At 45.6% G+C, this 23,963-nt stretch overlaps 1 protein-coding gene across 1 annotated transcript in view; it reads left to right on the top strand.

Annotated features, from left to right (window-relative positions):
* The first annotated feature begins 11,380 nt into the window (after positions 1-11,380).
* gabrr2a (gamma-aminobutyric acid type A receptor subunit rho2a) overlaps positions 11,381-23,963 on the top strand; it is a 34,070-nt gene continuing 21,487 nt past the window's right edge. Inside the window, exons 1-4 of the mRNA XM_041971457.1 lie at positions 11,381-11,617; positions 12,770-12,876; positions 22,277-22,344; positions 22,759-22,982. Coding sequence (XP_041827391.1) covers positions 11,496-11,617; positions 12,770-12,876; positions 22,277-22,344; positions 22,759-22,982 — 521 coding nt within the window. The 5' untranslated portion in view covers positions 11,381-11,495. The remainder of the gene's footprint in view (positions 11,618-12,769; positions 12,877-22,276; positions 22,345-22,758; positions 22,983-23,963) is intronic.

Raw genomic sequence — 23,963 nt, 5'->3', positions numbered from 1 at the left:
TTGTGACATAACGTCTGCCTTACACAGCTCCTCAGAGATGCACAGGAGATAAAAGGAGATCTGATGGTGGTCTGGCTAGATCTGGCCAATGCCTATGGCTTAATGTCCCATGCTGGTAACAGAAACACTGAAGAGGCACCATTTTTCTAGCGGCAGTGCGGGACCTCATTCTGGATTATTACAGCGATTTCCAGCTGAGAGTCTCAGCAGGTTCAACAACATCTGCGTGTTGCCACCAACTAAATTAACATTAGTGGTCAGCTGATCAACTCCTCCTGAAGGCGGCATCTGCGTGCGGTCGGCTACAGCGTAGCTGACGCTGGTGAGTTTGCTCTCACATTCGAGCGTAGAGGGTATGCATCGTTTTGGTGTTGTGTTGCAGTTTCTCCTCCTAATCTGGCAGCAGGTTTGGTATCAGCCGGTAAACTCAACAGGTCCGAGTTCTTTTGATGGCTCACTTCAGTTCGGAAGGTATTTTCTGTTTTAAAACAACAGTGTCAGTGTCTTTATAAGCTTGTGGAAGAAAATGAAGAAATATTTCGCTTACTACACAAATTCAGCAAGAAGATCCATATATCCGGCAACATGTGATCCCAAACTGACCAATCACATGGGAGAACCTCCGCTTAACCGTTGGTGCACGTCATGCCTGGAAGAGGTGCACGTCGAGCATCTGCAAACCAACGCTGCGCCTACGGCGGTGACGCAGACGCCACGCGAGTATAATCCGCCTTGACGGTGCTCAGGACCAGCGGGAAGCTCAGAGTGGGCTGGGCCTTTGTGGTGGCAGCACCTAAACTATGGAATGGACGACCTGTATACATCAGACAGGCCTCCACTATATCTGTTTTTAAATCTCTTCTTAAAACCTGTTTACCTTGGTCTTTAGCACTGATTTACATGTAGATTTTAATGTTATGTGCACATTGTAGCAATTTGTTCAACTAACTTTGTTGTTTTCAAAGTGCATTATAAATAAAGTTGCAGTAATGTCATGTTTCATGATTTATATTCAGGTGTTTGTCATGTTTAGTTTCTGTTTAGATCATGTTTTGGTTTTTGGTTTTGTCATGTTTAGTTCAGTTTGTAGTTTTCCCTCATGTGTTTTCTGTTCCTGGCTCGATTGATCACCTGGTCTGATTTCTCATTCACTTCACCTGTTCCTCATTACTCCTCTGTGTATATATACACCTTGGTTTTCAGTTGTCTTTGTCAGGTCCTTATGTTCATCCATGTCGTGTCTCAGTTCCTGTTTTGAGTTCTGGAATAAATCAGCATCATTCTGCCTCCTGCCTTTACTGTCTGCATTTGGGTCCTCACTTCCACCGCATTGTGACACAATGACATGCATGTCTTTGGATGGTGGGAAGAAGCCAGAGTACCTGGAGAGAATCCAGGCATGGACAGGGAAAACATGCAAACTCTACACAGAAAGACCACTGTTCAGACTCCCCGCCGACTCTCGAACCAGTGACCTTCTTGCTAGAGCAAAATCAATAGTATAATAGGCAATCAAATCAATAGTAACACAGATTTGTGTGTGTGTGTGTGTGTGTGTTGCTTTAGGCCGATTAACGAGTGCACATTGCAGTGCATCAAACTCCAGCGCTGAAGGACACACTGCAGTTTGGTCCTGGGTCAATTTTCATACAGGAAACTTACATTTTGCACGTTACCCACCAATCTGGCCCCTCCTCCAGTGGGTGAGCTGGGATCAGACTATCACTTTTGAATGCAGCCTGGGTTGTTTTTGTTTTGTTTAGAGGCTATTATTGTGTGTGTGTGTGTGTGTGTGTGTGTGTTTGGTTTCTCTTAGTTTGCCTTTGTTGTGTGTTTTAACCTTCTCTCATGCAGTGACTGTTTTCCCCAGAACCCAGTCACTGCATCTTGGTTATGTATGGAAATGATCTGTCAGTTTATTTATTTTTCTTAGGTGATTAGTTTTAACTCCTGTGTTCATTTTTATTGACTGTAAATAAAATATGGTTTTATTCGTGAATCCATCTGTTCGGGTTCATAATTCGAACCTGTGGTTTTCTTTTTTAGATTACTAGAGGATAGATTGCCCCCTCTAGTTGGTATTGTCAACTTACTAGGTAAAAACAAACCAGAATTCTTATGCTCTTGCCACACACTCCAACCTCAAGCACTTGAATATGCTCTTTATCTTTTGCACTTTATACAAAATTTACTACAACCAGTGTACTTTAGTCTGTACTTTGCTATTAAGTATGTATTGTTTTATCAGTCTGAGACGTGCAGGGACAACAGATGCAGCTTAGCTGCTAGGCTAACTCTGTGTACGTTTTGTATTTTTACTGACTGTAGTGTGCAGCATCTTGTGCAGTACTGTCCTGACAATAACCAGGACTTAAACATCTCTAAAACCAAGGAGTTAATAGTGGACTTTAGGAAATCCAAACATACCCCAGGCTCTGTATACTGGGAGAGGAGGTACAAAGGGTGAACGTTGCTGCTGGACGACCCACATGAGAAAGGCACAACACAGACCGTGTTTTTTTTCTCAGGTACCGAAGGTCTGCTCCCTCAGCGCCTCCTTACAAACTTTTACAGGCCAGCAATAGAAAGCATTCTGACTTACGGCTGCGCTGTGTGGTTTGGCAGGTGCACAGAAAAGACCTGCAGCGCGAACCATTACCTCGACTCTGAGACAGTTACACTGGCCAACTCCAAAAAAAAACAAGTCAATCTCCAAGGACCAAAGCTGTTCACCCCACTGCCTTCTGGGAAAGGATAGATACTGATCAAATCCAGGACAAAAAGCCTCAAACAGTTGTTACCCCCTAGCTGTCAAATCTGTGGCACTGCTACCTCCCCTGAGGTCAAGTGCAATAGTTTCACCTTGTATTTAATAACAAACTGCCATGTAGCCACCATTTTATTTTATTGTAGTTTTAAATATCTAGTTGTTTTGATTCTTTGTACTTTTATTGCAATTCTACCGCTGATGTAAGAGTGAGCTGCAAGACTGTATTTCATTGTTTTTTCTAACATTAACTATAAACCTCTATTCTAGTCAGTATTTTGAACGCACCCCTGCTAGTGAAACCACACCCATGACACACCCATGTTTGCCACACCTGCAAGTATTTAATTAGCACACAAAGAATTTATGTGGACAGACCAAAGAGAAGCAAGAGGAGGTATGCTTGGAGTTTTTTATGTGTAGTGTATGAATTGCAGATTCTGGTGTGAGCAGTCATGCTAGAAAGGTTTTCAACTGCTCCTACCTTACTGTGTTAAAATCTGTTCAGCAAAAGGTAAAAAAGGATGTTTTGCTCACTTTTTTTTAAAAAAAGAAAGACTGAAATAATTTTTTTATTCCCTGTGTTAGGATTGCCATAATAAATGATGGATGAATGAGTCTCTAATGTTAATAATTTTATTTTATTTACGATCTCTAGGCCTAAAACTGGTTTAAAAAAAAAAAAAGTCACCAATGCTTTCAATCAGTTTTAACTTTAGGAGTTTGAATGGTGTGGCCAGTATGAGTGGTATTCTTGATCATGACAGCATCAATCCAGGCTGACATCTGAAACAGATGCACAACCTGCACTTCCGTTAGCAGATTAATTTCAGGCTGTGCTCTGCTTGTTTCTCTAACTGCACAAAGACAGAGATTAGACGACTTCCTGACCTTCGTGACATTTTTGTTGATCATAGGTGTACATGCAGATGTTTAATTATTCGCTCCTTTTGGGAATACCATGCAGTCTCTGGAAGTTTTCAGTCAGAAACTTTTCTGCAGATGTTCTTCAGTGAAACTGAGTAAAGAGAAGATCAGAAGTAAACAGAGTCTGTTTGGTAAAGTATTTCTAGAAATGACTGTTTTTAATAGATCAGTGAGTTTTTCTCTGTGATGATCCTCTGATGTGCTCGTCATCATAATCCACAGGAAAGGCAGGAGTTTAAAAACCTGAGCTGAGGTCTGATTCTGGCTGGCTCTTAAAAAAATATAAAGCAAATAGCTCAGAATGAGTTTTCCTTGAGGCCATGATTAGGATAAATAAACTTCTCTATAAATAAGCCTATATACAGATTAGAGAATGAAGGGGCTGTTTCTGCATATGGAGGGTGTCTTTGAACATCTGATAAGAAGAATTGGTGGAAAGATCAAATGAGAGTCTGTATGTATGGTCACAATACCTGCAGGATGTGGTATCGATGTAAAGATTAACATGAAAGGACAGTAATCTTGAGGAAAGCCTGAGGGCCCAAACGTTGATGAATACAGTGGAAGCATCTGGAGTTTGATCCGTTTCCAGAGATCAGCGTCTCTCTGGAGTCACGTTTCTGAACTTCCATCAACCTGCCAATCAAAAGGTGAAAGACATTATCAGAAGACCGTGTGTGGACAAAACTGGTGGACCGGGTCACTTCTTTGGACATTTTCATGGATGACTGACAGTTTGGGAACAGTTGTTCCTAAGAGCTCCTCCCAACATGAAGCACACTCAGTGCTGCTGTTGAGCTTGTTGTATGCAGATGCTGCAGTGGTTGTGTGCTGTGACCCAGATCCAAAAAAAGGCACTTTAGAGCTGCAGCTTGTGCCTGATGTGTACTTTCATGCTTCTGATTTATTCAGCTCTTAATGTTTAATACACATAATCCACCTCTCTGTTAAGTGAGACTGATGACTTTGGCCCTCTTTGGCTTCCTTAGTGCTGCAGACATGAGGTTGGCTTGGCTAATGTGCTGCATTCTGATCCAAATGGAACATGAGTGGCGGTACAGCTGTGAGACATTTGCTCCAGCATCTGTTTGTACAGCCGCTGTTTTTATGCAGCATCAGTGTTGTTTTTAACATCCACAGAAACAGAACTCCAGCTGAACATCGGCTATCCAGCTCAAAATCTGCTGGAAGTAAAACAGTTTAATTCATGACTATGGTATTCATACTGTACAAATCCCCCTGTCCTGAGTGAAGAAACCTCCAGTAGAACCAGAACCAGAAAAGGCAGGACGTTTTCCTGCATTTGTCTAAGAGTACATTTTGAAGTAGTTTTCTAATTATTCATCCTTTAAAAATATTGACATGCGGCTGCACATTTCTATGAGAGATTTAGTCCCTGTGCAAGACAACTACTAATGTTATGTAAGGCTATTAACCTGATGTTAGCACGAAGCTACATAGCAATGCTAACCCAGTTCTATGCTAGCACTAGATTAGTTTCAAGATAAGGTGGGGAAACCATGTTATATTCAGTTTTCAGTGAGTGCATTTAGGGACTACACATCAACTCAGTTAATCTAGATTTTCAGTATGAAGCTGAAAATAAACTACAAAGATGCTCAAAAAGAACTTTGGGCTGACTATGCTAGTGCTACATGAGGCAATTTAATTTAAAGGAGGATAACAAGGCTGCTAGTTGGTTTTAAAGTAAACCCCCACCAGAGAGGAGACACCGAAAGCGATGTAAGAGGAAACAGAAGAGAGGCCAGAGTGAAGGTGTCCATACTAGACTAGCAGGAAACCCAAGCTGCCCAGCCATTCCCTCAATTCTCCTGGCAAATGTACTATCCCTGGACAACAAACTGGATCGCATACAACAGCTGAGGTCTGCCCAGCTTAAGTTGAGGGACTGCTGTGTTTTTGTTTTTATGGAAACATGGCTGAATGACAAGGTCCTGGACTCCGGTGTGAAGCTGGATCGGCTACCAAGCCAACGGAGCCCACAGGGGAAAATTCCTTAGCAGCGGAGTTTGTGTTTTACATCGACGGCTGGAGTCAGTACTCTGTGGTGGTATGTAGACACTGTTCATCCCTGGTGGAATTTATAATCATAAAGTGTCGTCCTTTCTACTTGCAGAGGGAATTTACAGCAATTCTGCTTACCGTGGTTTATATTGCCCCCACCACTAACAACGCTGAAAGAAGGGAGGCACCCTGCAAATTATTTCAGGCCATCAGTGAGCAGCAGACAGCCCACTAAGATGCCTTTCTTATCCTTGCTGGTCATTTTAATCATGCAGACCTTAAGACTGTCCTCCCACAACTACACTAGCATGTCGATTTCCCAACCAGGGAAAATGACATCTTGGACTTAATCTACACAACTCAAAAAGGATCACACAAAGCTTCTCCCCTCCCCCACATCGGACTCTCTGACCACTCACCATCCTGCTAAGACCAGCATACAAGCCCAGGGTGAAGACCACCAAACCCCTACTGAAGCAGGTACATGTGGCCAGAGGGGGCTTCTTCTGCACTCCATGACTGCTTTGGTGTTCAAACAATAGCCACTCAGACATTAATGAGTTCACAGACAGTGTTACTTCCTATATCAGGAAATGCATGGATGATGTAACCCACACACGAGCCGTCATCGCCAGAGCTAACTAGAAGCCTTGGCTGACAGAAGAGGTCAGGACAGAATGCTGCCTTCAGGGGTGGAGATGCAGAAGACCTGAGAACAGCAAGAGCCAACCTGTCCCAAAGCATTCAGAAAGCTAAACACGACTACACAAAGAGGATAACCGGACACTTTAAAGACAGCAGAGATACACGAAGCATGTGGCAGGGTATACATTAGATCACAGACTACAAACACTCACCACAGTTTGGTGAGCGTAACATCCCTCTGCTTAACAACCCCAACAGCTTCTTTGCCTGGTTTGAAGCACAAAACAGCACACATCCACTGAAGACCCCACCTCACGCCCATGCTCTGTCTGTCTGCAGCCAATGTGAGGAGGACACTCTCCACCATCAACACTCGCAAAGCTGCAGCCTGCAGGTCCAGACAATATTTCTGGACGTGTCTGGAAGGACTGCGCAGAGGAGCTCAAAGACGTCTTTATGGATACTTTTGACACTTCTCTGAGCCAGGCTTCTGTCCCAGCATGCTTCAAGATCACCACCATCATACCCATACCAAAGAAGTCTACTCCCACCTCCTTTAATGACTACCTCCCTGTCGCACTCACCCCATCATCATGAAGTGCTTTGAACATCTCTCACATCAATCCAGCCTCCCCTCCACCTTGAATCCTTTCCAGTTTGCATATCGAGCTAACCGGTCAACCGAGGAAGTAATCTGTGCTGCTCTCCACCCACCTGGACACTAAGGAATCATATGTACGAATGCTGTTCATAGACTTCGGTTCAGCATTCAACATTATCATCCCAAACAGCTCATCACCAAGCTGGACCAGCTAGGACTCAACAACTCACTGTGCAAATGGTTGCTGGACTTCCACAGTGAGAAGCCACAAGCAGTACGGGGTCGGCAACAACACCTCGAGCTCCATCACACGGAGCCCCGCAGGGATGTGTGCTCAGTCCCCTGTTCTTCCCCCTGCTGACTCATGACTGCACACCAACATTCAGCACAACCACATAGAGTTTGCAGACGATACGACTGTCGTGGGTCTCATTTCAAACAACGATGAGACAAACTACAGGAAGGAGGTCCGCCATCTGTCCTTGTGGTGCAGCAATAACAACCTCTTTTTAGATGTGGACAAGACAAAGGAATTTGTTCTGGACATCAGAAGAGGCCACACCGAACATCCCCCACTGACCTTCAATGGTGCTGCTGTGGAGAGAACGAGCAGCACCAAGTTCCTGGGGGGACCTGTCCTGGACAGCCAACTGCACATCACTGGTGGAGAAAGCCCAGCGGCACCTCTACTTCCTCCACAGACTGAAGAGAGGGATAGCCCGCCCCCACCCATCATGTGCACCATTGAGAGGCAGCATTGAGAGCATCCTGACCAGCTGGGCTACTGTGTGGTTCAGGAGCTGCACAGAACAGAAAAACACTGCAGCACATAGTGACCACAGCGAGGGAGATAATCGGTGTTCACTTCTCTCTCCTGGACATTATAACACCAACCTCACTCGCAAAGCAGTCAGCATTGTGAGGGACTCCAGCCACTACTTGCACAGCCTGTTCAGCCTCCTTCCTCCAAGAAGGTACCGAAGCCTCCGGGCCTGCTCCATCTGACATTTGAACAGCTCACCCACAAGGCTGTCGGAAAGATGAACTCTCTCTCCCCTCCCTGCCATCCCCCCCTCTGCCCTCAGAAACACTGAATTTGAAAACCCCCCCTCAACACTTACTGGACACAGAAATAACACCATTTTTTTTTTTTTTTTAAACTGATGCTGCTGTTTCCACAGAATCACCTGGTTGTGTATTTTGCACTGTAGGTTTGCATGTGTATGTATGTATGTATGTATTTATATATAAATATATTCTTTGTATTTGTATTCTTGGCGAGTGTGAATGGTTGTTTGTCCCCTATGTGTTGGCCCTGAGATGGACTGGTAACCTGTCCAGGGTGTACCCTGCCTCTCACCTGTAATGCTGGGATAGGCTCCAGCTTACACGACCCGTAATGGAACAAGCGGTACAGAGAATGAATGAATGAATGAATATATATATATATATATATATATATTAGTCTCTCTAATGTGACCAGTTATCAAAGCAGTGTTAGAGAGAGGAACACAAATATTTCATTTCTAAGCATATGACCCCCCCAGGAAAGGAAGCAGTCTAAGAAACCTGTCGACAGGTGTGATGAGGAATTTTCTTTATTGCTGCTCTGCCATCATCTCCTCTCTGTTTGACTTTATTTGCAGTTCTCCCACAAACGTCTCAGGTTTAAGGTTTATTGAGGAGTTTGTTGCCATGGTTACTTACAGGTTGGTTTCTATGGTTACTTTGCCTGGCTTTACTTCACAAGTGAACTCTCAATACAGAGGAAAATCTGATTGATGCTTACCATTGACTCGTGTAAGAAGCCAGTTTGTAAGAAACCTGCAGTGATGAGCAGAACTTTGTTTCTGTGGTTCTTCCCTCAGTATGATCTGTGATCTATTGACGTGTTGGGCTGACTACTCTTATGAACCTGTTAATGAATCTAACTGTCTTGATTTGTTTGAGTCCAGACTGCCCGGTTCTTCGTGATCAGATCACAGTGTCACTGCTGCTGCATGGCAGGGCAGACAGCTGTCACTCAACAGCTCCTCAGCCAATGGGAACAAACCCTAAAAAAAACCTGAGATGCATGAGCAAAGTCTGGCAGCGGAAAAATCTGATAATTTCTCAAATAAATAAATACAAGACCATGTTGACCTTATTAAATATTTTATCACAAATACTTGAAACCATACGTTTATGATGGAGCTGCTGATTCTGTCTCATTCAGTAAATTGTTGTCTCTGAGTTCAGTGATTCAGGGGCTCAGATGATTCCAGGTGAGTCATGGCAGCAGCTCTCTGGTTTAGCTGTCCTTGTTCCAAGGACATTGAATTATTTTCAACCCTTTTTACCTCCCAGATGTGCTCTCAGCTGTACACATCACTACTGTTTATATTCCCGGGATGCAGAAACAAAGGTGGCCCTAAACATCCTGCACAGCTCCATCACTGACCTGCAAACCTGCAAATATTTAAACCAAGCTAACATGTAGATAGTTCTCCCTCACTGCAAATCTACAGATCATGTCTACACCAATATTATAGAAGCATACAAAGCAACACATCGCCCCTGCTTGGAATTGTCTGACCAAATCACCCTGATGTTATCTTCAGCATATAAATCACTGCTGACCAGAACAAAGGTCTCCAGGAAACAGGTGAGGGTCTGACCAGAAGGAGAAGACATGTTAACTTTACCAGACTGCTTCGATTGAATCGACTGGTCAATTTTTAGGGTGGCAGCCATTAAAATTCAGATTATATATGTCTGTAAGTATGCTGAGACTATAACAGGCTATAGCCTGTAACAGGGTACAAAGAACCATCCCAGTGCAGGGAAACCATGGAAAAATTCAGAGATCTGGGTGCTGCTGAAGGCGAGAAACACAGCTTTCAGATCTGATGATGGTACTGCTCATAGGGCCAGTCTGAACAAGGCCAGAATGGCAAAATCCTAGAGAAAAAATAAATTAATTATATTAAGAGAGAGGAGAAAAGAGTTGAGATGAAGAAAGGATGAGACAGAAAGAGAAGGATGGATAAGACAGCGGAACAATTAAAGATAGGGTGGAAGAATGGATGGATGGATGGATAGATAGATGGATGGATATATAGATGGGTGGATGGATGGATGGATGGATGGTTGGATGAGGAAAAGAAGGAATGAAAGGGTGGATGAGGGAGAGAGGAGAATGGAACAATGGATAGGTGTGGTCTATTTATTGAGGCATGGCCTCACTCCTGAACCAAAATTAGCAGGTTACGAAGCTTCAACCTGATGTTTTTGTGGAGGAAGGTGGAGTTCCACGACCTTAAGACAAAGTAGATAAAAGATGAGTAAAACCTCACTCGTTAGAATAAAAAAATTCATGTTAACCGTTTTCAGTCAGACTAAACATCAGCTAAGAAATAACTGACGATAACTCCCCCCGCAGCAAATCTGTGGCATCTCTCAGAGCTGAGGAAAAAGAGATCAGTGGAGCTGCAGTATCATCTGCTCCACCACTAACTCCTCCTTATTTCTAAAAAATAACATTTACGCTCATGGAATTTGTCCATAAAGTTGTGTTGACCTGAAAGCTGAGCTTCCTGTTTCTGAGGTTGGGATGTGAAACGTGGTCACATGGAGGTTGTCTCTGAGCCTGAAAGCTGCTTCTGCAGAGCTTTTGTTCAGCTTCACAGTAACCCATGACAAAACCTATTACAGTATGAGGGTGGCTGCGGTTGGTGCTGGGAAATTAACCAGAAGGGGTTCATCCCGTTTTAATCTGCCAGACAAATTTTTTACATAATTCATCTCTGATGGCAGCGAGCCACACAGGCTCTGAGAGGCTGCACGGGTGAAGAGGAGGTTCAGGTGTTCAGTCAGACTGTCAGGTTACACTTAAATATGGACGTAAACGTCCAACTGGTGTGAACGTGTGAGTTATATGAAGCAGGTAAATAATTCCCTTCAATTCAGCTTTACTGATACAGAACCAATTAACGACAAAGTCTTATGAAAAGACTTTCGAGGCACAATTCAGTTACTGTAAGATTTACCAGATAGGAATGTTTGAACCCTGAAATGGATGGATGATGGAGGGATGGATAAACTGACTGATGGAAGAAAAGCTGAAGAACAGATGAATGGATGCATGATGGATGTATAAACGATGGGTGAATGTATAAGCGGATGGATGGATGGATGGATGGGTGGAAGAACAGATGAATGGATGAATATGTAACCCTAACCCACAGAACTCAAACTGCCGCCTCGCGCCGCGTCAGGACCTTTTTTTATTCCCAACCAGAAGGAATAATCTGACTCCTGTTGTGTCATGTCAGGCTGCAAATAATCTCAGTGTGTGCGTGCGCATGTGTGAGCGCGGCAGATGTTCAGTCCCGGATGTGAGTGCGTGGACTGCAGCCCAGGATCACACACACAGACAGCCTCGCGCGGAGGAGTCGGATGCCATGACCGCGTGCGTCCTGTGCGGAGGAAGATGCGCTCAGCTGGAATGAACCGACTGACGGGACTCACCTGTGGATTTGTGCCGTCAGGATGCCTTATCTGACCAAACCTCTCATTTTAATGCTCTGTCTGCTCGTAACCGGGGAATGCCGTAAACACGGACACCGGGTGAGGAGATGGACCGGGACCGTGGAGACCCAGAAGCATGGCACGTAAGTGGAGAAACGAAAAGAGAGGAAACCGAAACAACACGGAGCTGTAATGTGGACATCATTAACCATTAGTTTAGTCTTAAATGAAGCGTTAGAGGACAGCTCCTGTCTGCATGCAGCTGGAGGAGGGAACATGATTTGACCAGAAATAAGTTAAAGCGTTCGTGAGGTCATGATGTCTCCTCATTCAACAAGTTAAAACGAGGGAAACTCGAGTAAACATCACCGAGGCTGCAGGAAGATGAGTTTCTCCAACTCCACAGTCAGCTTCGCCACTCTGTGTGAATGAGTGGAGGGATGAGAGAGAAATGTGGCAACATGGTGGAGGTCAGGGAGGAGGTCAGGGTGGATGGAGGGGTCCACAGAACTGTGACGGGCAGCTTTTCTCTCTTTAAAAATTGCCGTTTTCAAGCTTCACTCTTTAGTCCCAAACTTTAAACAAATAATTTCTTTTAAGCAAAGCCTTCTGATTGGTCCTTCAGATCAGCTGACCTATGTTCCACACAGTGAGGTCACATCACATTGCTCCCCCCCCCCCCCCCATTTATAACAGGAGAGAAATCGAGGTATTGATTGAATTGTGTTCTCTACAGCAGGTGGTGCTGTGTCCACTTTCATCCTGTTAGTGTCCAGTTTTTACCCACTGATCTACAGTCCTGATCCAAAGTCCTGACTCTAAATCTTAATCTTTAGTCCTGGCCCAGACTCCTGATCAAGTCCTCATTTCTTCATCTCTCACTTCTGTGCCCGTCCTGCAGGTTTGGGAAGTTTCATGCTGCAGCACTTGAATCAGAATAATTGGTCGACATGATTGGGCAGAACTTGACAATAAGCTGTAGAGGAGAGACATTTGATTTAAAATAAGTGTGTTTGAACAGGGAAACATCTAAAACCTGCAGGACTGCTGGCCTTAAGGACCGGGGCTGGACACCCCTGATGTAAAATATTCCCAGTCTTCATGTGGTTCTGTCAGGTCAGAGCTGAACTCACTGAGCATGCTGAGAAGATGACTCCCTGTTGACCGGGGGATCCACGTTCTGAGCATGCTCTGTGAGGTTCAGGTGTGTGTGGAGGTGAAGCGGCTGGTTCTGTCTCTGATACTCTGAACAAAAAGTCTGTCAAGTTCTGACTGGGAACGTCGTCTTCTTCCAGGTCTTTGGCAAAGAAACCTCCGGATGTGACCAAGTCTCGCAAAACCAAGACAGAACATCTGCTCAAAGTAGATGATCACGACTTCACCATGAGGCCGGCGTTTGGAGGTAGGTGTGTGTGAACTGAACACTTGACCCAACTGAGGTGCAGAGAAACGCTGTTCAGGTTCTTCTACATGAGAACAAGAACCTGGGGTTTCCCAGCAGACCTGTTTTAGAAGAAGAGTCTGTGTCAGCTGGCTTTGGTGTTGTGTAGAACTCACACAGTGGACAGAACTTTTGCTCCACCTTTGGAGCAAACCAATGTGGCGTTCAGAGAATGTTAGGGGGAGCTGGGAGCAATATTTCCAAAAGGGAGGCTTTGGGAGTCCACTATGATTGACCCTGTTTTTGGTCCGAGTCAAGAGAAACGAGGGCTAGCACCCAAATTCACCTTAGAAACACCAATGAGGATCCAGGAATTTGACTCAGACACACTTGATCTTAAAAAACTTTTTTCTTTTATGTAAAAAATCTGGACCTTTGTGATAAATTTCCAACTAACACAAAGTTAAAGGAATAGACCTTAGCAGTATTTTTTCCAGCTGGAATATAAGTTTTAACTATAAAACAGCAACGGTGAGAAGACTTTATGATTTTGTGATGTTTTTGTGGTTTTAATTGTGTTTCATTTGGGCGTCAGTCCTACCCAGTGACTTTCTTTCTGCAGTTTTGCATGTTACGAGTTAAGACTGGTGTTTCTGAGTGTGCACATAGATTGTTAGTGCTGCATGTTTCAGCAATCAAACAAGTCCTTTATATTTACAGAGGCTACAGTTCCTCAGCCTAGGTTTGAATGTCAGCAGTGGGCCTTCAGCAGCAGAGACAGAAAATCTTTATTTTAATATTTTTTTCAAAGTCCCACAACTACTTGGATTTGACTACGACTGAAATGAACTTTTCTGCAGCCTGCAAAGAAAAAACTGGCAGCGAACCTTCTAACTACCTTATCAGCGTTTGGTCCACTTTAACCCTGGTCTGCTTCCATGGATAGTCCGGCTTGTTTGGAGGATCTACATCTCATTCTCACTCTGGTGCAGACCAAAAAACTCTTGTCCACTTGAAAACCGGTGGTCTCAGTTCACTTGCTAGTGAACTCTAGTGCATTTTACTTGCAGTGAGAAAGTAAAGATAACAGAGTGACGTAGAGTAACATGTCAGATATCTGGCTGCCTCTCCAGCTGCTCATACCAGACAGATTCTGATGAAACTGCATTAGGTTTGAACACCAAAGTAAAACCAGAAACCAGACTGTTTACATTTAATGTTGTTCCATTGTGAACAAGCCTCGCCAATCAATGAGCTGGATTTTCTTCTTCTTGGTCAGTGGTCAACATGAGGAATATCACCCCCTAGTGAGCAGTTGTTGAAACTACATGACGATGTCCAGATGGTTTGGTTTGCTTCAGTAAAATTAAAGTGTAGCTTCACCCCCTACTTTTTGCAAAACTCCACCCACAACCAAATTTTGAAAAAAATGGTTGAAACTGCAAGGGTTGGGGTGGGAGGTGTGGGGTGATTAGAGAGTGGGCGGGGCAGGCTACACAGGCAGAAATGATTGACAGACAGCAGCTCAGCTCACCAGGAAAAAGCAAAGCGAGATTTACAAAGCAGCTACGCCACAGAGCATCTTTGAGGTGGAGGACTTTGCCCCTCCTGAATCTCCTCAGCTACACATGAACCAGGTGGTCCTGAACGTATCAGTGTGAGCCGTTAGCGCTGTTAGCTGTTAGCTGCCTGTCAGCAGCTCCAGCAGCTCTGGAAAGCTGTGGAGACTCACGGCAGGTTGTAGCAGCTGCAGGAAGTTGCTGCTGGAAGTTGCTGCTGCTACGATTTGAGCTGCTGTCTGTCGCCAGATGAGGATCAGCAGGTAAAGAATAAAGTCCAGTGTTACTTTAACACCCTCAGAAGCACAAATCTGTCCCATTGCAGGAGGATTTCATCAGAAACTCAGTGAAAGAACAGAAGTCTGAAACTAGCAGATCTACACCAGATAAGTTCACATCCCTTCATATGCGTTGGTGGGCGTGGCTTTCTATGTCTGCAAGGCGAGGACCCGCCTACCTGCATCTGGGGGGAGGAGCTGTGGGTTTTTTTTTTTTTTTTTTTTTTTTTTTTTTTTTTAACCTGTCTTGTCCAGCATCGTTGCAAACAGAATGATTGTCTGGCTGCTGTCTGGTGCTGGGCAATTTTACTCTATCAAGCAGGGATTTATACTACATGTATAAAGTCCCTCTTGATGAAAAACTTTATTAAATCAGACTCTTAATGCTGGACTCGACCGGAGGGGACAGAGAGAGAGAGAGAGAAAAGAAAGTAGAGAGAAGAGGGAGGGGAGAGAGAGGGACAGAAAGGGTGTGGGGAGTGCGGGTGGGAACTTGAAACATCATACAGAAGACCATGTAATCCATACTACTTACAACATATATAGCTACGATCATCCTAGCCAGTAGGTCATTACACAACTAGTTGATAATAGTAACAATAATAATAATAAGAGTAAGAGTAATAATAATAATAAGAACAGAAATAATTAAAAAAAGAAACAAAATATGATAATAGATATAAGTGAAACTGCTGTATTCAAGAACACGCGCAGAGAAACCTGTGTGGATGTGTTGGAGAACTCGGCCACACGGCGACGCAAAGACTGTGTGGAGACGTTCAGGAAGGAGTGACCATGCAGAGTGATCATGCAGATGCCACCTCACTTGAACAGAGGCCAGAGTCAGGCCAGCGGTCCCGAGACCCAGGCCACCAGCCCCCCCGCAGGCAACAGATCCCGACCGGTCCACAGAGACGACCACTCGCCCGCCCAGGAAGGCAGCAGCAGGAGACCCCAGCAGGAGCCGCCCCGCGGACCCAGGGCACCGGCCCCGGCGGGCCGAGGCCAGCAGTCCCCGACCCCCCCGGGCACCGGCCGCCCGGGACAGACGGGGCAGAGGGCCCGGGCCCAGGAGCGCAGGGACACCCCCCTCCCCCACAGGCCGAGGGCCAGCACGCCACCCGGGGGGACCCGGCCCGCCCAGACGGCCACCACCAGAGGCCAGCCCCACACCCCAGCGCCCAGCCGCACACCCCGAGAACCAGTCCTGCCCCCCCCCAGACCAACACACACACACACAAACACACACACTCTCCTTCCACTCCTCCATTTATCCTCCCACGCATACACCATTCAACCCTCACATACTCTGTCCTCCCACACACACACACCATCCTTCCACCATCCATCCTTCCACACACACACCATCCTTCCTCCCACACACTCACCATCCTTCCACCATACACTCTCCCACACCTATCCCATCCTCCCACACACACATCATCCCTCCACCACTCATCCTCCCACACATACACCATCCTCCCTCTCACACACCATTCATCCACCTTCACACCTCCCATACACACACACACACACACCTTCCTTCCACTACCCATCCTCCCACACATACATCATTCTCCTACACCAAACATCCACCTTCACGTACCCCATCCTCCCACACACACACACCACCCCTCCATCACCCACTCTCCCAAACATACACCACTCCCCCACACACACACCATCCTCCCTCCCATACACCATCCATCTTCCCGCACACACACCATCCTTCCACCATCCATCCTCCCACACACTCCCCCATCCCTGCACCATACATTCTCCCACACATACCCCATCCTCCCACACATACATCATCCCTCCACCATTCATCCTCCCACACCCACACCACCCCCCCTCCCACACACCACGCATCCACCTCCACACACCCCACCCTCCCACACACCATCCCTCCACCACCCATCCCCCCACACCCACACCACTCTCCCACCCACACACCATCCCCCCCCAACACACACACACACACAAACACCATCCCCCCACCACCATCCTCCCGCCACCCCACGCCATGGGGGGACAGCCCCAGCCAGGAGGCGAGGAGACACAAGCCAGGCCCCCAACCCCCCACCCCGCCCCCGCCCCCCACTCCCCACCCCCAAAACAGAACCTTCCCCCCAGGGCCAGCAGCCAAAACCCCCCGGGACAGCCCGCCTACGCCCCGGGCAAACGCGACAGGCCACCCGGCCCGCCCCGCCCCCGGGCCATCCATGGAGACAGGGGCGCTTGAAGACCCCATCCCCCCTCCCTCCCCCACTAGTGATGGAATATATTATGTGCTGTTTGCAATTAAAAAAAGAGGGTTAAAATTGGGGGGCAGTAACTGCATTGAGGAGGGGGTGGGGCCACCTGAGCAGTCCCACCCACCTGACCTCGCATGTTCCACCCCCCAAAACGTGTTTGTATGTTGCAAATGTTATTTGTGCTCAGTGACTAAGTGGAATTAAAAGCTGGGAGGCATGCTGCCGCTCGGCGAAGCAACAGGGCCACTATGATGACCCCCCTGCCCCGCCCAGCGCAACAAGCACACCTCCCACAGCCCTACCTGTGTATGTAGTGAAGAGTGGGGGCCAGGGCGCCCCCCAGAGGACACATCCTAACCCCCTGCAAACGCACACACTTTTTTTTTTTTTTTTTTTTTTTTAACCCCAGCCACTCACACACCCTCTCACACACCTCTATACACCAACACCTCAATACGTGCACATACCTCCACACACACACTTCACGCACATACCTATAAACACACACACCGGTGCCCACATACACACACACTCTCATACCCCTCCATACACATTCACCACTACACACGCACTCACATACATACCTGCATATACACACAAGCACCTCCATACATACTCACGCCTCCACCCACTCCTTCACTCCTCCACACACACCTCGACCTCCACGTGCACATACTCATATATACACACCTTCACACACACCCACACACACATCCCACATAGACCTCCACACACACACCCGCACACCACTCACACACACATACACGCACACACCTAGACCTTCATACACACCCACACACACATACAGCACACACATCCCTCTACACCCACCCACACACCCGCATACCTACAGACACACACACACACACACACCCACCTATATACAAACACACCCCCACCCAGGTTCCGGGGCTGCGACCAAGCACCAGGGCACGGACCAACCCCCGGCACGGCACATCCTGTGGGGTTTTTAAAATTTTCTAGTGACAGAGAAGCACCAAGTGCGGCTCTACATCATAAAAAACAAAAACCTGGTTTTATCCTGTAGGGGGTGTTATGAGCCTCTTTTTTTTTTACCCACAAATCCTGTTTTTTAAAGAAACTAAAAAAATACGACTAATTTTATCAACAATATTTGTGGTTTTCACCACAATTAAGTAATACTGTGTTGCTTACAGCTCAAAAAACACATTTTAGGGTGCACTACCCGTTTAAGTGTGAAAGCAAACCAAAAAAATAAGAAAAAGACTTTTGGATGGTCTTCTTCATAGCATTTATTTTAAAGGTACAATGTGTAGAATAACTGGCATCTAGTGGTAAAGATGGACATAGAAAAACTTCAAATACTAAGTACAGTTGTGAACGGATGGTGCCCGTCAGCAGCCAAAATTCTTCCAGACATAAACATGTTTTCATCTGTGACTGGATCCAGCAGCCTCAGGGGCAGCGATGACTGCACTACAGGTAACTTGTGTACTTGCTTCTTTTCCTATGGTCCTTTTAAGGCGTTACTTAACTCAAACGGTACTGTAGCTCCTATCAAACTAAGTACTGTAGTTTTAAAGCTTCACACAGAGTTGTTTGTCCATTCAGAGACACCGTAGTAAAAGTGGTGGTACAAATGTGGCAGCTGCCATGTATGTGGGCCCACAGCAAGTAGATATAAATGGTTCATTCTAAGAGCATAACAGCACAACAGTTATTTTAGTAATTAGATACCAACAGAAACACAGTTTTTAATGATATATTCAATTTTTTCTGATTAGGCTTTGATTTAGTTACACGCTGCACCTTTAATGGTGGGGGCTGTAGGGAATCTGGATAATTGAGAATCAGTGATGTAGAACTTAAGTCTGAGGTTTACGGTCAAATATGAAGTCAGCATCAATCAGGATTTAATCAAATTACTGCAGGAATTCTGCATTTATTCCAACAGGTGGATTAAAAGCAGAATATCCCAGCGTTTATCCTCCACATGGACTGGCTGACATCAGCGTGACATCATCAGGGTGATTTTCTGCATGATGAAGCTGCTCTGGGTTATTAAACTCATCTGAGGCCTTTTAACCTGCAGCCACTGTGTAAAGATGCGGAAGATGAAGGAGTGTGTGTGTGTGTGTCACCTGTTCTTTTAACAGCACCTCTGGCTGTGATCATGTCGGAACAGAGGATGAGTTGGACTCTTTGATGTTTTAAAGACTCAGTTGTCCTCTGGAAGCTTCCCGGGCTCCGCCCCCACTAAGTGCGCTCTGCCAGCAGGTCGGAGTGTTGTTGTTCTGTCACCAGAAAAAAAAACAGATGTGAAGCTTCTTTATCAAGCTGATGGTGTCACTAACCTCCTGATCTGCTTTTAAGATGAGTTTCTGAGCGCGGCAGAGACACGAAGCCGTAAATCTCTCTGAACATCCCACTGGTGTTGTTCTGCGCTCCATCTGAAGACGCTTCACGGTTGTGTTCGAGCTGCACGTCTGAACATTTATCAAGGCCTGGGTTCAGTCTAAAGATAGTGGTGGCTCATCACTGAAGTACTTCAGAGAGGAGCTCGGGGCTCGGTCTGTTTGTGTGCTCAGAAGTGTGTTCTCTTGTGTGTCTTTTGAGAATCAAAGGAACCTTGTAGGGTCTGCTTAGATGTCTTCACATAGATATTTGGACTCTGAGATACGCCCCCTCGTTTGCTGTGAAACCGGACGGGTAATAAGGGATTCTTCTTCTGAAGTTGTACCTTGTTTTTAAATCCATCAGATCAGTGGTTAGTTGAGTAGAAATGCGCCAAAGAATGACTCAGAACAGATACATCAGAATCCCATCAGAGGAGTCTGGAGCTGCATCAGCACCACAAGGGTTTCACCACAAAGAGCCGAGTCTGCAGCTGTGATATGACTTCCCTCAGGGATCAATACAGCATGTCTGGTTCTGATTCTGGTTCTTCAGACTGAACTCTTGACAGGCTTCTCCTCAGAGCCCCGGCAGCATCCTGAGCTCAGAGATAATCCTGTTCACACCACCACTCTGTGTGATGTATGTACAACATTGTATGTACGACACACGTACACAGGTGGACACGCACACACGTTAACCCTCTTCAGTGTGAGTGTGGGCAGAAGTGGGGGCTGTGGTTAATGTGGGGTGTATTATTGCTCCTAATCCTGGGTAAGATAACACATTAAGCTTGTTTTTAATCCGCGCTGAAAGGAACAAGATAGAAAGCCCATCAGTGGCATCATGTGATGCTACTGATGGGCAGACTCCTGCTGTTAACTGGATACCAAAACCACAGTGTTCTACAGAGTGGGGTCGGCTTAGAGTGTGGATTTACTGCAGGTCAGAGGTGGGCTGCTGTCTGATCCAGGCTGAAAGGAGTTCACGGCTGCATGCCTGTTGTTCTGTCATTTACATGATAGATGCATCTCAGACGAGACTCTGCAGATTTGTTCTGCAGAAGGAAAACTTTTCACACCTGTACCATCAAACAGCTGCAGTCTCATGTTTCTGGACTTACTGTTGACAGATGTGAAACTTTCTTCTTCTTGTCAATGAAAAATGAAATAACAAAAGTTTATTTTCTCTGTGGGTTAACAGCAGATGATTGTGATCTTCAGCTTTGACTTGTGAAGAGATGAAAGCTTTTTTCTCAGCAGGGAGCTCTTATTCATCGATGTCAGATATGGACGTACTGAGCAGACGAGGTGGAACTGTTTTTACTTCTTTGTCACAGAGGAAACTGTTAGGCTGAACACAACATGATGCTCACACGAATCTGGAATTATGCAGATTTTCACGAGAGGTTCACGTTCCCTCGACTCCAAAGTGCTGCTGGTCTCTTTCCTGGTCCTTTGTATCCACAGAGCCTTAAAAACCTCTGCCGCATGCTAATCCACCCGCTTACTGTGGGAGCTCTGCCACTGAACACTTTCTAATCTTTTAGTCTCGATAAAAAGTTCAAAGGGCCGTGAACACATCACTGAAATGCACAGATTTCATCATATTTTTCATATTGTGTCTAGCAGCTCAGATTAAAGTGAAGTGTCTGAATGTGATTCCTCTCACAGCTCTGAACATGAGGACTTTGGCTCCTGATGCTTTCATCAGAACTGTAAACATCATCGGGTCGAGCTCGCCACCTGTGCATGGCTAATGGTCAGACAGCAGAAACTCAGCAAAGTGCTACCCTCCACGAACAGGACGCGAGCTGCACAATTTGGTTTTCTTTTTCTTTTTTTTGTAGCTAAAGCTCTAAACCGTGCATGCTGCTACATGATGGGTTAGTTGCACCCAGATACCATCTGGAGAGGCTGGCTTAATTTGAAGGGACTGTGAGCTTCACCCAGTGTAGCTGGTTAGCCGAGCTTCAGCGGGCTGCACGCCAGGCCCACTGCAGCAGAGGCAAGCAGATTAAGCTGGCAGTGCTTCTTTCTGTTTACAGCTTAGATTAGCACAGGCACCAATCTGTTACGCCATCAGACAGCTGTTACCCCACAAAGACACTTTGTCCCGACTCCACAGAGAAACCACAAAAACTGGCTGCAAAAGTACATCTGGGTTTTGTGAAGGTGCTTCTTGGTGGTGTTGGTCATTTTTTACTTTCGGGACTGATGGAAGCAGCTCTGAGCTCACATTCACTCAGAAATATTTCTGTTTGGAAACAATAAAGCTATGGCAGACAAGAGGACCAAACAGTGCTAGTCTGAATGTGGAACTGTACTGTACTGTTTCTCCTGGTTCTCCACCTGGTTCCACTTGCATGTGTGAATGCACCCTGGTCCACTTCCATAGATAGTCCAGTCCATTTGGAGCAGTGTGAACACGCATTTGGACCAAAGAAGTGAACTTTGGTCTGCTTGAAAACCAGTGGCGTAACGTGACATGGTGGACATCTGGCTGCCTCTCCTGCTGCTCATACTGGACAGATTCTGGTTAAAACTGCATTCAGTTTTACTCCCACAAAAACCCCAAGACTGCATACATTTATTGTTGCTCCATTTTTCTACTTGCTGTGGTCGAGACAGTTTTAGCCCTGGCCAATCAATGAGCTGGATTTTCTTCTTCTTTCTTATGGTCAGAGATCATTCTGGGGAACACCTCCTCTACCAAGTCGTTGTAACTGCATGACACGGTGGAGGCGGTTTGGTTTGCTTAAGAAAAGCGCCGTGCGAAAGCAAAGCAAACCAAATTTTCAGAATTCCCCACCCAATCAAGCCGAGTCCCTCGTACCATACTGGAGTGAATCCATCCTTAATTTGTTTGATTTGTTTCTGCAGATAAATACAGATTATTGAACCTCCTTCAAACCACATCTGTACAAAGACTGATGTAGCTTTGTTTGCAGGTCCTGCCATCCCTGTTGGAGTGGACGTTCAGGTGGAGAGCTTAGACAGCATCTCTGAAGTCGACATGGTAATAAAACCTGCCTTTCTCCTAACAGATGATCGTTATTGATAAGAAGTATTAAAATCATTTTCACTGCAGTATGTTCTTGTAAGAATGTGAAATAATTTCATATGTTGACTTTTTACTTATTAGAAAATAAGAGGAGCTCCAACAGGATGGAGGTGGAGCAATGTTCCAAATAATATTAAAATAAATCAGTAAAACGTGATTATTTATTTTCCACAGTGAATTCGAACACAGAGACATTAGAGAAACACAGCAGTCAGTGTGAAGCAGGAAAAGGTCTCTTGAATCAGAAGTAACTGGATCAAATGAGTCCACTTTAATGAAAATGGATTTTTTTTTGTGGCACCAGTAAACAGGAAGTGATTGTTGAACAGATCAGAACTTTCTGAGGTCTGGCTCATGTGACTCCTCCAGGACTTCACCATGACGCTGTACCTCCGTCACTACTGGAAGGATGAGCGCCTGTCGTTCACCAGCAGCACCAACAAGAGCATGACATTCGACGGCCGCCTGGTGAAGAAGATCTGGGTCCCCGACGTCTTCTTTGTCCACTCCAAGAGGTCCTTCATCCATGACACCACCACGGACAACATCATGCTGCGCGTCTTCCCAGACGGACACGTTCTCTACAGTCTGAGGTCAGTCGAGGATCAGAGACTTGGTTCTGTTTGGTACCATTAGAGAGTAAAAACAGCATGATGCAAAAGTTTAGATGTGAACTCTCAAACATCTTAATTTGTTTTTTTTTTGTTTTTTTTTTGTGATGTAATCATTAGCGCATTATAAAATCTTGTCCCAACCATCAACAGCTGCTGGACACTGAATATAAACGACTGGTGTTCACAGAGCAGAAGTGAGCAGGGTGTTTGATGCTCTGAGTAAATACTGGAGGTCAGGCTAGGTCAGAGAGAATCACTGGATTCTTATAAAAAGAAAGACCTGAACAGGGTGGATGATGCATCCACACCTGCAGTAATATTCACAGAAAATTCACCTTTTCTGCATCCTCGCCCTAAAACTCAGCATGAGAAGTTGTGAGAAGAACATCTGTACCGAAGCTGTTCTGAGGTCAGCAGAACAGGAAACAAAAGCAAACAAATGAGTGCATCAGTTAACCCCTCGATGCAGTAAATGCATAGGTAAGCATCACTGTACATGTCTGTTAGAGGTAAATATTAACAGTAAAAAAATAGTTTTTAATAATTCATTAAAGCTCTGAAAACCAGACTAACACACCCAGATGATGATGCTGGAGGTTCATTTCTGCATGTTTAGGCCCAGGCAGGATGAGGTGTGTAAGTGTGTATGAATCCAGAAGAATTCCCAGTAAAACTGCTTGTATTCCCAGATTTTCTTTGTTTTCTCAGAAACTGGAAGTGAAAAGCAGCTCATTAAGACGACGTGTCATTTCCAGACTGAAAGTCTTTATTTTATAACAAAATCACTGATCACAGAGTTTAAAGACAACGTTCAGCTGAACATCCATGTGCCATAATCTCTGGTTGAGGAAGTTAGAAGCTGCACCATTTTCTCAGCGTCTACAGTGTGGTGTCAGACAGACTTCCTGTTCATGGAAACTGGGACCTGACAGTCGTGAAAGGTAGGGTAGGAGATCCTGG

Source organism: Melanotaenia boesemani, chromosome 20 (assembly GCF_017639745.1).
Source record: "Melanotaenia boesemani isolate fMelBoe1 chromosome 20, fMelBoe1.pri, whole genome shotgun sequence".
Classification (NCBI taxonomy): Eukaryota; Metazoa; Chordata; class Actinopteri; order Atheriniformes; family Melanotaeniidae; genus Melanotaenia; species Melanotaenia boesemani.
The sequence above is the reverse complement of the archived record's forward strand: the minus strand, read 5'-3'. Positions and strand labels throughout refer to the sequence as shown.